At 40.9% G+C, this 18,940-nt stretch overlaps 1 protein-coding gene across 4 annotated transcripts in view; it reads left to right on the top strand.

The window, feature by feature from the left end:
* Positions 1–18,940, top strand: part of drp2 (dystrophin related protein 2) — a 271,520-nt gene that overhangs the window by 173,115 nt on the left and 79,465 nt on the right. For all 4 annotated transcript variants that reach the window (XM_057851078.1, XM_057851075.1, XM_057851076.1 and 1 more), the window contains 2 exons: positions 10,048–10,126; positions 17,962–18,022. In XM_057851078.1, the coding sequence (XP_057707061.1) occupies positions 10,048–10,126; positions 17,962–18,022 (140 nt within the window). The remainder of the gene's footprint in view (positions 1–10,047; positions 10,127–17,961; positions 18,023–18,940) is intronic.

Raw genomic sequence — 18,940 nt, 5'->3', positions numbered from 1 at the left:
GCAAAGCTCTCATTTTACCAGTCGATCTACGTTCCTACCCTCACCTAGGTCGCGAGCTGTGGGTCGTGACCGAAAGAACAAGATTGCGGATACAAGCGACCGAAATGAGCTTCCTCTGCAGGGTGTCCGATATGCCTAAACGATATTGGAAAAAACTATTGCTGCGATTTTTGGGGGGGTTTGCGATATATTGCAATATTATATTGCGATATCAAAAAAAAAAAAAAAAAAAAATACATATATATATATATATATATATATATATATATATATATATATATATATATATATTTTTTTTTTTTTAAGAAATTTTCACTAGATGACTTGAATAGCTGTTTTGATAGACTTTGGATGACTCACTATGACCACAGTGTACAGTATTCCATCGTTTTTCGCGGTTAATAGGGACCAGAACCCGCCGCGATAAGTGAAAAACCACGAAGTAGCGCATACCCCTCGCCCCCCCAATTTTTGTGTGTGTGTGTGTGTGCTCAATGCATTTATTCAGATTTAGCATTAGAGAGAGATAGATATAAGACATGTTTTTTCCTCACTTTTTCCCCCAAAGTATGATTTTTTAAAAAAGTATATATTTTAATAAATGGTTTTTAAGCACTTCAAATGTAATAATTATGATCGGTTTTAAACATAACTGTCCCACCAAATCATTTTTAAACAAGAATAAAGTACTGTAGTAGAAAAATGCTTGGCTTTATTAAATCCTTCTGTTTACCTAACTTGGTAAAAAATGTAAAAAATTACAAACTCCTCATGATCACTTCTCGTGTTTATTTTATATGTCTCGAACGTCTCGACACCCCCCCCCCCACACACACACACACACATTCATTCCAGCCCGCGCTTTCTTGTAGAAACTTTAACAAATTAAACGATGATTGACACATTGCTGCCCGAGTGAAGTCCGCTTCTTAGGCAAGATCAAAGACATTGTTAACTTTAACAAGCAAGTGCCACAGTGACAGAGAGCTGGGAGGGAGTGTGAGGGAGGCTGTGCGAGCGAACGAAGCAGAACAAAAGTTTGTGGGTTGAAACATTTTTCTAAAACTATCGCACTTCCTTGCGATAGGACTAACGCACATGCGCACATCGCGATGGCAATGTTTAAACAATATATCGTTCAGGCTTAGTGTCCGGGCTCTCCCTTAGAGATAGGGTAAGAAGCTCAGTCCTTCCGGAGGGACTCGGTGTTGAGCGGCTACTCCTCCGCGTTGAGAGGAGCCAGTTGGGGTGGCTCGATCATCCTGTTCGGATGTCTCCTGGACGCCTCCCTGGAGAGGTGTTCCGGGCATGTCCCACCTTCCGGAGGCCCTGGGGACGACTCAGGACACGCTGGAGAGACTATGTCTCTTGGCTGGCCTGGGAACGCCTTGGGATCCCGCCAGAGGAGCTGGTTGAAGTGGCTGGGGAGAGGAAAATCTGGTCTTCCTTGCTAAAGCTGCTGACCCCGCGACCCAAAAAAGACGTAAATGTTTCACGCCCCCCCCAAACTTTCTGCCGCCGCTGTAAATAGTATCATTTGTCTATAATAAGTACGCCTTTGCCTAACTTTGTGTCCTTTTTTCTGTTAAAGAAAAAAAGTAACAGATCAACTTATAATAAAGTATAACTTTATTAACATTGTTTGCAACAGAAAAGACTTAACGCGCATCAATTTGCCTGAATTAAAAAAAAAAAAAGTCACATCCAAACTGTAAAAGTACACTCAAGGTGCATTTTTGACCATTTGATACTGAAAAATAAAATGTAATAAAATCAGTAAATAATAACAAATTCAAATTGATTACCAACATTAACTCATGAGGACAATATGCCAAAAAATTTGACCTGACAAAACTGAATAGAAGATAAAAAAGAGTGTCTTTGGACAGAAGGAGTTTTTATTTTCGCTGCTCTCAGTATCACCTCCTTTGCAATGGTGTGGGGTTATTTTGCACTGAGCATGCTAACAGTGCTCACTGTTTTACTGATACTGACAAAGCGGGACGATTGTTGGCAATATTCGGCACGTTTTCGCTGAAAAACAATCAAGCGGCTTATCAATGAGATTGGGGTCTAATGTCTTTAAGTGGCGTATTAATTTATTTGGCTTCCGGCTGTCCGCTATAGTCATTTTTGACACAGTAAACAGTGATCTTTCATCATCTCCCACTGTATTAAAAGTCAAAGGCAAACGGCCCGAAAAAAGCGCATTCTCGGTGGCCAAGTGAGAACCGTAGGTGAGGGCGGTCGTCGTGACGATCACAAGCCGAAAACGGCACTTCTCGGGCGGACACGTGAGAACCGGACTGGACAGTGGGTCGCTGCGTGGGTCCGGCCAGAAAACGGCGCACAGCTCTTCATATCTCTTTTCTGTGTGCTCTTGCTTAGTTCAAAAATACTGCGCGCAATCTGAAAATAAGAGCCCCACTGCCACCCACTGAGTGGATGTGCAAGTACACTTTATTCTAGTACGGCCACAAAAAAAAAAAAAAAAAAGCATGTTACCCGAGGTCACATGCGCCACCCCTGACATCGCTCGCACCCCTCGCCCCACTATTTGAGAAGTACTGGTATAGTCTGAAATTGCAACGCTGCCTTCAAAAATAAACCTGGATGTAAAAAAAAAAATGTGAGCGCGCATTGGCGGCAATCAGTGTTGTTTTCATCAACGACGACGACAATTTAAGAATTTAGTTAACGAAAAAATTTTTCATGACAATGACATAACGAGGACGAGCTGAAAACGCGTCTTGAATGACTGTAACATGTCGAAAAGATTGCCAATTTATGTCTGACGAGATGAAAACGAGATGAAAATGCATTATTAGTACCTGTCATGTTCACAATGAGTGATATTCGATAGTTGTGCATGTAGTATTTTTTTTTTTTTGTGCTCGTAGTTAGTCAGCCTGCTCCCGAACCGTGTTTTGTATCATTCACGTGACTTGCGCACGCCCCACCCTGCCCCGAGGCAGTGCACATGAGCGGTTATCTAACATCATTTAATAATGGCAGCTGCAACGGCACGAGGATCTATGGTGGCATTTTAACTACAGTATAATACGACTGAAAGAAGGGGGCAATGCACTGTACCCGTGGGGGACCAAGGTGAAAAGTGTGGCCACATACTTGGTGGCAAAAATACGAATCTGAAGCGGCACCTCAAAGTTCGGCACGCTGATATTCATGCGAAGGTAAGTTGTTACAAGTCATTTAAGATATCATAGACCTATAGTTTTATTCAGCAAATGGTCTGTTATCATTTTAATACATATTTTTCACATTTTTGGCGTAAATTAAGTGCCAAATTTAGGCTAATATTTTAGTTTATTTTCGCTGATTCTATGCGCTGATATTATTAATAAGCCTTTGAAAGCAAACAATGTGCAGCCTGCTAACATCATGTTTTGGGGAGAACATTTGCCCTTATTTGATCACACAGGATGCGCTTTAACCTGTATTTGGACTGTCTAAAACATAGTGTAAAAGACGTGTTGCTTTTCCCCATGCATGTTTAAAATGACAGATCTTAATTGACCTATATGCTTATTAAGCAGGTTGCTGTGCGCTGCATGGAATTATCATAACAGACTGTAATGGAGCACAATGATAGTTAACTTGTTCAGTGGCATTGACAGCAATAGACGTCCAATCGTTTGACTCTTCTCATCCTTCTGCTGTGAAGTTGTCAGTTTGTAGGTTGGCAGTGAATTTTAACGTTCTTCCCAGCCGTCCCACTTTTAATGAATTTGACGACTACGGTCGTCAATGGCAGCAATGAGTTAATATAAAACAAACACAAAACAGGCCAGTTACAGACTCTTTACATTAGTGTTTTTCTTGGTCTAGCCAATATGTGTTGAATCACAGCATGCATACTCCTGTAAATAAATATTCAGATACTCTCGTCATGTATAGAATGCTGAATGTTTTAATTGGATTTGTCAATGCATCCCTCTTCGCCCATCCAGATCCCTGAGGTCGAAATGCCTAAAGAGAACAAGAAGAAATACAGGATCTGGGTTTGGCCTATTTTAAGTTCCAAACATGTTATGTATGCTTCCTTAAGTTCCTTATAAGTTGTAAGCTACATATGACTTGTACCTCCCTGCACAGCAGGAATTTCATTTCACTGCATACATTGTGCAAATTTCACCAAAATAAAGCCAGTGTTGTGAAAATAAGTGTTTACTTGTCTGTCAATGTTCATTCGAAATTGTTGGAACCTTTTTTTTTCTTAACTAAAACCTTGAGTATCCATCAACTAATGTTAGATAAAAAATTTTTGAGTTTTCATCAACTAAAACTAACACATTTTGAAATTAATAAAATATGACTAAGACTAAAATTAAAAGGGCTGCCCCAAAAACACCACGAGCGGCAATTAAAAAGCCACTGTCCAGATGATTAATCCATATCCAGAAAAGCTCCCATTGATTCAGCTTTTTGTTGAGTTTTATTTTTGGTGCACTTAACTTTTTTTTAATTTTTTTTATGCTGGTCGCTCGCATTTATAATTGTATATTATATTTGAACTTTTAATGACTGCAAAATTTCAGAACTGCCAGTCAATAATTAAGAATAATTTGTTTTAAAGCATTTTGAAGAGCTGAACATGTTCTTGTCCCGATATAGAATCATAATTTAGCCAGGAAAAACGAACAGTAATGAATCCACTCCCTGATTTAGCTTTTGGCATAAAACTTTTATGAATCACATTCTTAAGTGAAGTCAATCATAAAAATAAAACATTTTCATATATTGTTTTATCAACTGTACTGGGCATCGTTTTCCATTTCCTATTTCAATGGTCATAAAAACTTGGAGTTCATAACATTTGTCATTGATCTGGAGTGTAATAAAATCTGCAGAAGTCTCATGAGTTCCCGTTTTTAGATTTTTGTCTAGTGTGGCATAAATTTCCATCTTTCCAATTTTTTTCTGTGCCGCTAGTCCTCATTAGGGTTGCGGGTAAGCTGGACTGCTGACTAAAAAGCCCTGGATCTCAATACTGTGAGGCAAACGGATATCTTCTAAGCCACTGCATGTGTCCTTATTTTGACCGATGTTTTTTTATTTTATTTTTTTAAAGTATACTCTTTTTAAACCCGGCTGCCATTGATGGCGATAGAAGAATAAGAGTTGCTCTAAAACTGAACTAGTTTTACATTGCCTGCACAGTAACCAAAGCTAAAGGAGCACTCTGAGACTACATCTACACTAGGACAGATAATGGCCTTAAACGTGTAATTTGTTGGCCTATACGGCATGTCGGCTACACTAGTATGCCTCTTATCCGGATTAGTTGTTAGACGGATAAAGTAGGCGGGTAATGTTACCCGTAGCCTACGCGTCGTCTAATATGGACTGCTGTTACCATACAACATTCGGATACTCGGGAAGGGACGTCATGCCGTCACTGACAGCGGCATGACAGCATCGTAAACAATGGAGGCGGACGATCACGACGTGGCATTCCTACTCTTTTCTTTTCCACACATTTTTCTTGAACCTTCAAACTACGTCTCAATAATATGCTTCAATTCAGTGCCAATTTAGGCTCCTCCTATCGCAGATGAAGTGGAGATGAGCGTTTTTTTACAAAGCTCGTTTCCCGAGTTGTCTCCGATCAGCCAGCTGCTCGGCTGGGCCCTCCAAACTCATGTCCGACCTAACATGAGTACTGTATGTAAAAATGCATAGAGGAAAATTAAACCCCGAAAAGTGACCTGCGTGGTACCCCCAGTTAAAGGGGTGCGCGGTCATTTTTTTTCCCCAGACATTTCTGCCTGTCAAAACTGTTGCCACTTCCAGGATCGCCACTTTTATGCACAAGCAGTCCTGGTTGCTGCTTCCAGGAAATATACTCAGGGCCACACCATATGCTTCTATTTGTTATTTTCCAAGTGGTGAGAGCGCAACTGAGCATCGATAGTAAAATCACAAGTAATGATGTCAGGCTTTAGTTGTTTTATTTATTTCAATCACAACACCTGCTTGTAAAAGCAGAGCGTGCTCTCCCTTCCACTCTCGCTCCTGTTTGATGCGTCTGATTGTGATCATGAAAAAAACAGTGATCACAAAATAATGAGTCTAGAAGGTGTAGTAATTTCGAAATTTGCCACGGACTAGGAATGATTTTCCGTTTCAGAGGTAAACTGCGCGGGCGATGACGTAACACATGAGGCTTCTCCTTTTTACACATGCGTAGTTTGCACAAATGCAGGCGTACCTTGCAGAAGCGGGGAGGCCCTTAAAGAGCATACGACAGGAGAAAAAAAGTCTTAAATAGCATTATTATGTGAATTACAATCATATTTTGAGACGATTCGACTATATACAACAATTTAGCAAAGCGCAGATGATGAGAAATTAGTATTTTAATCTGCCAGTTAGCCGCGCCTACCACTATAGGGCTCTAGCATCCCCAACAGGTGGATGACGTCAGCGGGAGACTAGGCTCATCGGTTTTACTATTCAGCCCATTGAGGGGGAATTATTCAGAACGAGGAAAACGCGACGAAGACAGCCGCAACATGTCATTGTTTCAGTCTCTCTACGCCAATATTTTTACAGGATATTCTTTTTATCCAAGTATTTTTCCCCTGTAGCTAAATAAATGGCTTAAGAAGGACCAGTCAGCCCGTCAAGGGGGAACTATTCACAACGAAGAAAACGCGAGAGCTGCAAAATGTCATTGTTTCTGTCTCTTTACTTCAATATTTTTACAGGATATTCTTTTTATCCAAGTATTTTCCCCAATTGCTAAATAAATGGCATGGTCATGACAAATAACAGTCTTGTGCTAAATGGAATATGAAATAATAAAAATGCACTTATTCAGGACGACATGGCAAAATTACTCCATAATGGTCAAAACTGTCGACTTCACCTTTACTGTCGCACCTCCCGGACGATATTTTATGACACCTAAATCGGACATATGTCATTTCCCTTCCCCGGCTTCGGAGAATGTAAACAAACCAAGAGGCGTGACAGCTAGCCGACATGTTAACCCGAACCGAGTGATGTTTCAAAGTCAAAGAAGCGGAAAATCACACATAACTAGCCCGGATTATTTGACATGACGACTGGGTTGTCGATTGTCTTCGCGGATCGGCAAACCGCCCGGTGGAGAGCAATTTACAGTTCGTTTCCCGGAAGAGGGCGGCTGCAGTTGTTGTGCAGCTAATGTGCACGAGGAGAGCTTTTTACATGCCTATCAATGATCAAACGTAAGTAGTCCTTTATTTAAAGAAGTTTGAAGTGTTTACTTTGTAATCGCTGTATTAATATTTGACATAATACAAAACAAGATGTTTACTCACTTCCTCGTTAGTCCAATGGTCCCACAGTAGTAGGGCTTGGCCAATATCCACGGTGAATGGGAACCTTTTGAAACTCCAGAAAGGCGCACACGCCTCTCCCTCATAAAGCAAGATTTTTCTGCAGCCGTTTGGCTAGTGTGATGCGAAAAATAAACGTATTAATCCGCAAAATCAGCTGAATCCTTAGTCCTCATACACAACAGTACGGCTGTTTAGTGAAGAGGACGCCTTCACACGTACACGTCACAGCACCCTCCTCCTCAATGCAAGACCGAAGCCGGAAGTCACTCATTTTCATAGCGCGGGATTAAAAAAACTATATAAATATAGCGATCGCTTTCACACGCATCCAAGCGGTCCATATCATTCAGGAGCATAAAATACCACGTGTATTATGAAATAAACATGCTTTTTCGTGTCACATACACTTTTACAAAGTGTGGACAGGTATAAAAAAGGTCGGCAAAATACCCTTGAGAAAATTATCTGTACTAGTGTAGACGTAGACTAAAACAGCAGATTTCTACCGAAGCAGCCAAATTGCAAATATTGCCGTATTTCTGACATCTGTAACCTTTGACCCTTTCCCTTCTATAATTTTAAAGAGGCTAATCCGTGACCGTTGACCTCATCATTACTAAATTTTATCACGTCTTCCGGTTCATATTACGTACATCCTGGAAGTTTGATGTAATCCCTTTTTTCGTTCTTGAATTACCTTCAACACAAACATAAAGGGGCCGTTTGCATGGTGATGCTGCTACACCAAGACGCAACATTTATTTTGCGGAATGACCTTGCCTTTATATGGCAACAGCGAAAACGGAAAGCGAAGATGCAAACCTTTGATTCCGGGCTCCAAAGAGGAAGGATTCGAATGCGGGGCTTGCTCCACAACCATATAAATGGAAAGCCCTTGCGCCGATGACGTCAGCACTCGCACAAGTCACTTTGGTCATGCGCAGCGCTGCTACTAAACATTTAAAACAGCAAACATGGCGGAACGTCGGCTTTAATTTACTATTTTTCTAATATTATTTATTTAAATATGTTTAATGTTTCAATTTTGGTGCCTTTTGGAGCAAAAGAAAAATGCCATTGCTTGTAGTGGGCGGGTATGTTGTCGTCCGGGCGGAGGAGGTTGTTGGTGTCAAGGAAGTGCATCATTGGCTGTCACCTTGTAAATCTGCACTGCCCCCTAGGGCATGGCATGAATACTACATCGTTTTTACGCAAAATTGCACAATCTTTCGAATGGAGACGGAACCATGTAATTGCAAATATGAAATGTGTCGTATTCTTGGAGTGTCACCATGAAAACTGCCCCAAAGACAAACAGTTCGTAGTCGTATTTCGTAGTTTTCACCTAATACAGGAGGTAATAATACAAATATAAAAGAGATTGAAAGTGTATTTGCTATTGAGAGGCTAAAAAAAATATCATTCTGAAAATGTTGTCAGCAATGTGTCTGTATGTATGCAACTGATAAACTGACTTTGAAAATTGTTGTTGATTCATTTAATAATTGATTAGTTGTTGATTCATCATGGCAGCCCTTATTGGCAGTCATCATGCTCCTGTGAAGGTACCAGTAACTATGATTTGACACCCTTGCTTAAAGTGAAATTAATTGATTGGGTTAAATGTGTACATCATATTGTATTTTATTGATTGAAGATTGAATTGTGACAGAATTTGTAACGTCGGCAATGATTGTATTATTGTCCAAAGAAGGTATCGTATCAAAATAAGTGATTCACAGCCCTATAAATGAGTTAATATTATTGCGAGTCTCTGCTACTTTAGGCACAGTTTGAACCTTTGCATCAGTAAATGTTTTACTGATTCAGTAGTTGATTTTGTCTCTCTCTGCCAGGACTATTTCCATCTTTATTAAAACTGCCAGTGTTAAATCTCAGTCAAATTCCTCCACCGTGTTGTTTTTGGCCGCCGCGCTCTCAGCGAGAATGGCTGTCCAAATTTGATTTGCTAATATTTGTCGATCGGTGCTAATGTCGGCATTTGTCTTCTTTATAGCGGCTCAAATTGCCAGAGCGCAGCAGATCGCAGCAATTAGTTACGTCATGGCCCGGATGGTGGCAGTTTCTTTTCAAGGACGTGTAACTTTTCAAGTGTGTGAGTCATTGCCTTTGCTTGAATATTTCAAGGCCCCGTGCTGCTCTTTGTTTGGCACGATTGGATTTACCTCCCGATGTTTGCGGATGTGTTTCGACGCCCCGCTGACATGAGTGTAATGTATTTGCCTTACCCAATATATTTCATCTGTGCAAAGGACACGCTAACTCCCATGTCAGGGGAACCGTCACCGAAGCGAATGCTCCGACAAGGGCGATGGCAAACTTAATATTGTCATCCCGCCACAGTTTTGTCTCCGCGGTTGCCGCGGTACTCTCATCCACCTCACTTTTCATCCTCTTCCTTTACTTCGTATGTTGTCAGAGCTCCCAGGGAATCGCTGATCTCGTTGCGGCGTGATTTAGGATTCTGTGTTGCGCTTTCTCACTTGATGCTCTTCAAAGGCTCTTCACAGTCCTTCTGGAGTGGAACCGTTTGCCAAAGACATCATATATTTTCCACGCTTTGCTATTAGAGAAGAAGCAGGTGTTCTGCATGTATGAGCTGTCATTGTGGGGATTGGTGACATGCAGAATTATTCTCTTTGATTTAATCTGGTGTGTTGTTTGTGTGGCTTTTTAGAATTCTATTGAGGAGAGGTTAAAGCAGCTTCAGGACGCACACCGAGATTTTGGTCCTGGATCGCAGCACTTCCTGTCAAGTAAGTAAAAGCATGTGAATGGATGAAGTAATGTAATGTAACACAGCCATTGTTGGTCTCTATATGTCTCTGAATCAACAAACCAGGGTTTGTCTTTAAATGAGCAAACAACATACTATATAAACTTATGGTGCACACAAAAAAAAAAAAAAAGCGGGAAACGGTAAAATACGTGTTTAAATGGTAAAGTCGAATTTACAGTAGATTTTTGCACTCGTAGATTTTTTAAATTAAAAATGTTGAATTATTTTATACTGTGATCAATATGTAACTGGTTTTGATGGTGACGTTACCGCACTCCTTTCCTCGTTCTTACACATCTTGGCAGTTGTGTGTGCTGACTACCAAGCTACTGAAGACTGGTTGGAGCAAGGGCTGTGCAGATAAAAAATTGGAAAAACCCTACTCCATGAGAACCGAGAGAACCATGAGTACCGGCTGCTGAAATTAGACTGGACTGTTAACTCAGTAGTCAGAATGCTCACCAGCCATGGTGATAATGTAGTTTCAGACCTTGGAGAGAGTGGAGAATGACAATGTGATTTCACTACCACAAAAATGTACTTTTTATAGTTGTTTGCTGGAAAACAATAGTTCAACTAAAAATGTGTGGCAACCATAGCTGCCGGTATTTTGTCAATGGCATTCAATGTGTTAAAGGAGACTTCCGGACAACTCAACTAAACATAAATTTAGGCATACCTGTTAGAAAATATCTTCATCCAGTATGCTGTAATCATTCCACACTAGGGGTGTAACGGTACACAGAAATCTCGGTTCGGTACGTACCTTGGTTTTGAGGTCACGGTTCGGTTCATTTTCGGTACAGTAAGAAAACAAAATGCAAAATATAAATGTGCTAGTTGTTTATTACACACCTTTGTGCTTTCAACAATAGGAACATTAGCCTATACAAAGCTAGAATTCTGCTCAAAAAGTAGCGGATATTTAAAGATAATCCAACAACAATTTGCCTTTCAGACCCCGGGTATTGGTCAGCTTTCTTTCTGAAAGAAAAAAGAAGTCCTGTGCTAAAGAGAAAAGCAATCCCAATGACAAAGCTTTTAACATGTATTTTACAAATGAAATGCCTCAATGAATCTTTTTTTTTCTTATGAGCGGTTTTCAAAAGTTTTATTGTTTAATTTTCTCAAGTTAAAGGGCCACACAGAAATGAATAAATTTAACTGTGTAAGCAGGATCTGTCTATTATTCTTAGTATTTAATTACAGGTGTTTTAGCTCATTTCAATTTATTTTATTTAAATGGGCTATTATTTATTTTATTATGTGTTTATATTTCACAAATGTGATGTAGTATTCATTTATATTGTATATTTTATGTTGTATAACTTTAGTTCCTATGTGAATATTAGTTCCTACTTGTTTTATTGTGGTAGGAGGGTTTTGTATTAAACACGGGGCCGTGTTGGTTATTATTATAGCAGAGAAGACAGCAGTAAATCAACAAAGACAAGTCAACTGTGCCCCGATAAACCTCTCAAGAGATCTGATGGAGTCAAAAAGTAGGTTATGATTGCATATTAGTTTGAAAATCGACCGGATCCACAGTATTTTTACACGAGTGACTTCCGGTCTGCCAGATCTTAGCTACCGGTAGTAGTATTGACGCAAGAGGGTCGCGTCTCGTGTCAAATAATAAAATTTGCAGTTCTTTTCACGTGCGTCGCATTGAGCCGCTTCTGGGACGCATCTAACACGCGGCCGCACTACGACTGGTGTGCATTGGCTGATCGACTTTAACGCCCGCGTTTCACTGCGTTCTCACGGCGGCCACGTTGTCGCGCCGTTGACGTTTCTGGGTTATATACTGTCCTACCGTGTGGGTCCTCATTATAGTAGAGAAGACGGAGTAAATATAATCTACACAAAGAAACTGTAACGCGATCGACTCACAGCCTCAAAAAGTAAGGGTTACATTACGTCAGAAATTCGTTCGGTACGCCTCCGTTCCGAACCGAGCACCACATACTGAACCGGTTCAATACAAATACATGTACCGTTACACCCTTATTCCACACTGATGACATTTTCAAGTTTAGACGAGGTTTTCTTAAGCAGAACATTCAGTGGCTTTTAGACTGTCAATTCACATTTGTCGAAGTTGCAAAATAGTTACTTAGCAAGTTTTTTCCCCCCCGACTGCACTTCAACGCCAGATTTACGATATTCATGGCTCTGCTCAGGCTCTGCTCTTGACAAACTACACTACTCTCTCCTAGAGCAGGTTTTATAGGAAATGAAAGAACTATTCCCTGCTGCCCTACAATGTGTTTAATTTAAACAATAAGTTTCGTAAACATCCTCAAATGCCCGTCCTCATTTGTTGGGCTTGAGTTTGGCGTGACTGAGCTGTAAACCGTCCTAGCTCTCATGCTTTTTTTAGTCTGAGCTGCAGCTCGCAGGCTTAGTCGGTCTGTCTTCATGTAGCGAGAAGCATCCCCGGCGGTGCTCATCACATAGCTCATTGCTCTCACTTGAGCGAAGCTGGGTGGGTTTGTTTTCTTCTCGGAGCAGACGCTGTGCAGACGATACTGAAAAAAATCATTTACTTTGCCCGGTTTAGACTGAGGTGACGTGTATTGGCGTGACTGAACGGGATCTTACTGCCGTCACGCTGACTCGCAGATGCCTTTACTGCAGTGTGAATAGCAGTGATGCTAAGCTCGCTGCACCGTACTGAGATTTTGGCTTTGTGGGGCTTGGTGATGATGCCAATGTGCCAGGCTTCATCCAAAAATATCGGAATGTGTTGTTCTGTTTTAAGGGATCCACAAGTATAAACACTTGTGGATCCCACTGTTGTTCTCTTGTACTAAAACATCTTGTTAGAAACACATCAAATACTGCCATTGATTTATAATCATATGATATTAGTCCAATATTTAGTACTTAGTTTGACCTACGAAGGGCGCCATGTTTTATGCAAACAATGCACGCTGGAGTGAGGACGCAGTTGCGGGTTACTGGGAGAATTGCTGTGCTCTATACTAGCGAAGCTAGTATGACGACTGACATGATTTTCACATTATGCTGTTTGGTCAGATTGTATTGTTACAGAGCTTTGGGATGAGTTTCCGGCATACGTACCTGCATCCAATTCCAGCTCATCAGCATTATATTTAAACCAATCCTAGGCAGGTTGCTGAGATATTGACTTGCTACAATTTGACGATTCTTGATCCTTTCGTTACTAGTTGAATCATGGCCTTTGTTTTTTTTGTTCGTCTCCCGCCCTCGTTTTTTTGTTATTGATCCCAACCTGCTGTCACGGACCCTTTTTTTCCCTCCCTTTTCGCGATCACGTAGGTTTTTTGTGTCTGTTCAATACACATCTGTACGCAATCCCTCTGTTATTGCTGTCTGTTTTCGGGTCCAACCGTACTTCCGTATTCATAGACCGTGACAGATTTGTAAGTTTTCATCTGAGGACTTGAGTTAGTGATTGCAGATAGTAGACTGATAAACAGTACACATACTATCGATGTATAAAAAAATAACATGGTCCTTGTGATGTTAGTTAATGTTACTAAACAGTGCGATCCTGAACGTTACCTGCATGCATTGACAATGTGGAATTGAATAATTGAATATCTTTCACCCTGGCACTTACATACTCATACATCTCTCCGGGGAGAGTTGGGACGGGGCCATACAGCCCCAGCCCGGCTGCCCCTTTTTTTAATGCATCACACACCAAGGTTGTGGGATGGGTGGGACCTGGTGGGGGGGGGTCCCATCTTGCCATCCCTTAAGGCGGGTTGATGGGTGCGCGGGTGGCCCGGGGGACCACCCTGGATCCTGGGCAGGGAATGATGGCTCCTTTTGCTGGGCTGCGGGAGGCGGGGCGGCTGTGCTGAACGACTACCCCCCGCCCGTCCTCCCTCCGTGGGCTGGGTGGGTGGGGGCCGTGGCCCTGGGTTGGCGCATGCGTGGCATCTCCGCTCGTCTGTGTGGCTGTTGCGCGCCTGGTGGGGCTCGAGTGCATTGCGACGTCAACAACAATGGCGACCTACGGGTTAAACTAATTTTACAATTTTTACGAAAGCGAAAACATCAAGAGTGGTTTTAATATCAAATTGTTATAACTCATACTAACATTCATCTCTTAAGAACTGCAAGTCTGTGCATCCCTTTAAACAAAGCAATGGCAAATTATTGACCACATTAGATTTTTAATTCATTGGCTGCCATCGTCCAGTCTCTCCCAGGCAAAATGGATTGACATCTATCCCCGTTATTGGCAGTTAATGAGTTACTGCACCTCCTTTTTTAAGACTACAGTATTTCCTGTTATAAATGCTTCCTGGACTTGACTCTGCTAAAGAATTGTTTGAAGCCACTGCATCTGTGTGGGTCTCAACAGCATATTCCAACTCAACTTTATTTTTTAAAATGATAACACACAATTGATTTTTACTTACAGCATTCTACTAGATATTCATGTTTTTTTTTTTTCTTATCACCGTAGGGCCCTTTAAAACGGATGCACATTTTGGGCTGGCTGCCCTTTTTCTTGCCTTTGCTCAGTTTGAAAGTTCACGCACACACAGCTGAGGTTTTCAACAGTTTGTCTTCTGTTTGGCTGCCAAGGTGAACTCAAGCGTGACGTTCACGGCTGTGACTGAGATGGGCGAAAAGATGCCCCAGCTGACATGGAATGTTCTTCCCCATTTGAATGCTTGAATTAAAATACAGTCATTAAATGTTAAACACACTTTACGACTATTTTGACGATTCATTGATTTTTCACCCTCCATATGGTACTTATCGGCTGCCATTGACAGAGCTAGACGTCCAGTCCCTTTTGACTGGAAGAGGTTGACAGCAAATGATCGCTGGATGTCTTGCGTCGTCAAATTGCGGGTAAAACCACACGTAAATGTTGTTGTATTTAATACTGAAAAAGGCTTAGTAGTTTTTCTCCTGAGACCAGACAAAGCCTGTCCTACATCATTTACAAAACTCGAAATCGGAAATAACTGTATTCAACTTGCAATACAGCACCCGCTTTGTTAAGTATACCCTTGGTTGGCAGACGACTTTACTTCTTCAGCCAGAAACGTGGGAGTCATCTCCAATGCAGATTTCACCTTCATAAACCATCTCGATAAAGTCGTCCAGATATATTTGTTTCATATGCGTACCAGAGCAAGGATAAAAATCTTTACTTACTAAACACGAGCTTGAGTGACTGATTCATGCCCTAATTTTCTGCAGGTTACATTACTGCAACTTACTCCTCTCCGCTATTAGTCAAAAATCACTCTCTTGCCGCCAGCTGGTTCCGAATGCAGCAGCAAGGCTCCTCACTAAATCAAGTAGACGGTATCGCATTGCTCCAATTTTAGCATTACTTCATTGCCTCCCAGTCTGTTTTAGAATTGATTTCCAGATTTTACTGATTACTTTTAAAGCAAGTATGGGCCTGGCTGTGAGCTACCTTGAATTTTTAACTATGTATGTGTCAGCCCTAATGTTACAGAGTGCCGGTGCACTTTCAAATGCTTTATTGGACAAATGGTAACATAGCACAAGGCAGGCACATCCATTAACTAACTGCAATTGCTATAACTGGCGCCCAAGCACTAAATGCACAGACTGGCAGCTAACTTTATACTCTCATTCACTGACGTGCATGCCATTTGCGAGGTTAATCAAATCAAGTTTCAGTTTTAGTTTTAGTTGACGACAACCCAATACATATTGGTCTGGAGAAATTCAAAGGTTTTTGTCCAGTTTTAGTAAAACATTAAAAAATAAGTAAATCAACGTTTTCACCAATTTAAAGTACCATTTATAGTACATGCTTATTTTCATGTTACGGTACATAGACTTCATAATGATATTGATGGGACACAGAATGCGTGGCCGATTAATAATAATAATTATCTCTGTCAAAGCTGACCGAGTGGAAACACAGACAAAGCGCTTTTTACGTTGAAAATTATTTTGAAAAAAATTCTTAAATCCCTGTTTTCTTTATAGATATGGACATAAAACAGTCTCATTTCTTGGTTAAAATAAAATTTTTTAAAAAAAAAGGGGGCATTTATTATTATTTATTTAACATTTATTTTAAGTAAATATGTCTAATGTGCTGCTAGTCTTTAAGCCACTGTTGCGCCACCTTATCACAACAAAGAGCTTTTTACGTTGAAATTTTTGTGAATAAATGTTTTAATCCCTGTTTTCTTTATAGATGTGGACGTAAAACAGTCTCGATTCTTGGTTAAAAGCAACAACAACAACAAAAACGGGCTGTTAGCATTTATTTAACCTAAATATTGCGAATTATGACGCCCATGCCGTAGCGGTTAATTCCTCCTATTGATTTTTTTCGTTTCAACGTTTCAAAATGCATGCATGTTACGAAAAATATAATAATTACCTTGAATCTTCGAACAAATCACTCCTGAGATAATCCTTCCTGTATGTATGCGGTACAGCTTTCGTGCTTTTTCAACCTAAAGCCGCCATTTTATCGCTGCATGTGTTGAGTCACTGCGACCTCGACTGACTGAAGCGGAGTGTAGGACCGCCCCCTACTTGAAGGTGTGGCGTAGTGTCTGGCGAATGTGACCCGTTCATATCATTATGAAGTCTATGCATCTTATTAGTTTTATTTCAGCAAAATTGCACGTCATGTGAAAAAACGTGGCTAGGATGTAGTCTGAAAAAACAACGTGCAATCGGCCAAAAATGTCAAGCAATGTGATCATCTGACAGAAACTACTAAGGATTTTCATGTCATCTCATCGTGAAAAGGGGTAATCATAACATTGTTTTTGTTGTTTTCATCGTTAACAAAAATAACACTGTGGCGAACTCACAAGCGAGCTTGAGCTTATATATAAAATGGTACATTGCTACCATCTGCTGGTGGTTTTGGAGCAGTAAAATTGATTCAGAGTTTGAAATTTAACTCATTTACTGCCATTGACAGTGGTGAATGTCAAATCTGTTTTAACTGGGATGTTTGTTATTGAATGATGATATTTCAGTGCCATTTGACGACAATAGACCCGGAGGGGCTGGCAGCGATCGGACGATTGCTGCAAGCCCTCTCAATCAAAATGTCTCTCAAAAATCAAAAACATCTCTCGCGGTCAATGGCGGCCGATGAGCTAATTTATAAAAAACTTAAAAGATGACTGAAGAGTAAGAAGGTTGTTGATCTGTTTCCTTTGTTTCAGTGTTGTAAGTTACAATTTTTCAAAGTTACTGTGTGGTCAATGCAAAAATGCCTCATTTTTAAAGCAACTCTGGATCCGCTATCACTATCAATAGCAGCCAACAAGTGAACCCATCAATCTACCGTTACACTCCTAATATGAAGTAATTGTTGTATACATAAAATTAGCACAGCGATCTCAAACACATCTGGTCAAATGGATCAAACATCTATCGCCATGTCAATGGCGTCCATTGAGTTAAAAATATATTGGATAGCTGTATCGATCAACTTTGGCCTGAGCACGTAAATCACTGCACTCTATTCTGTTTGCATTCAACATAAAGGTCATGACAGCTTTGCTGAAATAACAAATGTAGCTCACCAGCCCACTGCAGTTCATGGCTCTGAATGTGAAACATAGCCCCATTCTTCACTTCTCTTCCTCCTATTTGGCCATGCCAAACAAACGCAACACTATCTTTTTGTCCTTTGTCTGACCACGCCAGAGCCACCCACTTAATGAGGTCTGAATGAACAACACTGTCTGGGCACGATGTCACAGAGGCGGGCGTGTGCCATGGCTTTTCACGCATGGCCAGCTTATTCCACTGTATATATTTCCCGTGTGTGTGTTGCAGGTTCAGTGCAGATACCATGGGAGCGTGCCATCTCCCCTAACAAAGTGCCATATTATATCAAGTAAGTGCAACATCACAGTCACTCTCTCTGGTTTGTTTTCTATTCCTGGGAACAGGGGAAGACGAATAAAAGGAAGGCGAATTTTTGTTTTTGGTCAAATTTCTTTAAAGTCACGGATCGCTGTCGAGCCCACTGGTCTTTGAAGCCAATTGTGTTTGTTCTTCACTGGTCCACGAAGACCTTGTAGAGCGATACAAATGTTTTAGTCATTAAAAATACGTAGATGTGGTTCTAAAAATTGAGTTTGTACTCCCAATATGCAAAAAGAATGTATTTTCTGGACTCCGCAACCAACCATATATTTTACCGCTACAGTAAAAAAAAAATCCTATTTTTATAGGATAGTTTATTTAATTTTTTCTTTCAGAATATTCTATCTTCTTTTTTACTCCTTTGTAGGGCAATCATTTTACATAGTACATGCCACTGACTGGGGGATGCTGTCAGCAAACGATAGCTGCCACCCGTCCCAGTCATAATGCAGCGCACATTTAGCGCCCTCAATGGCACTGAAAGATGATCACTCACAGCCATTCCTCCCGGTTTAAATGAATTTGACAAAAACGGTGTTGTCGTTGGCTGACAATGTGTTAAATACAATGAAATTATTCATTCATTCATCTTACAATTCGCTTATCCTCAAGAGGGTGGCTGGGGTGCTGGAGCCAATCCCACCTAACAACGGGCAGGAGGCAGAGTACATCGTAAACTGGTTGCCAGCCAGTCACAGGGCACACAGAGACAAAACAAAACCTTTCAGGTTTCATTTTGGACTGTTCAATCAGCCTACCATGCAGGTTTGTGGGAGATGGGAGGAAACTGGAGTACCCACGCAGGCACGGGGAGAAAATGCAAACTCTACACAGGAAAGCCGGAGCCGAGCCGAGCCACACAATGAAATTAAAAAATGTTAAAAAT

Source organism: Corythoichthys intestinalis, chromosome 11 (genome assembly GCF_030265065.1).
Source record: "Corythoichthys intestinalis isolate RoL2023-P3 chromosome 11, ASM3026506v1, whole genome shotgun sequence".
NCBI classification, from domain to species: Eukaryota; Metazoa; Chordata; class Actinopteri; order Syngnathiformes; family Syngnathidae; genus Corythoichthys; species Corythoichthys intestinalis.
This window is presented reverse-complemented; position numbering and strand designations above follow the sequence as displayed.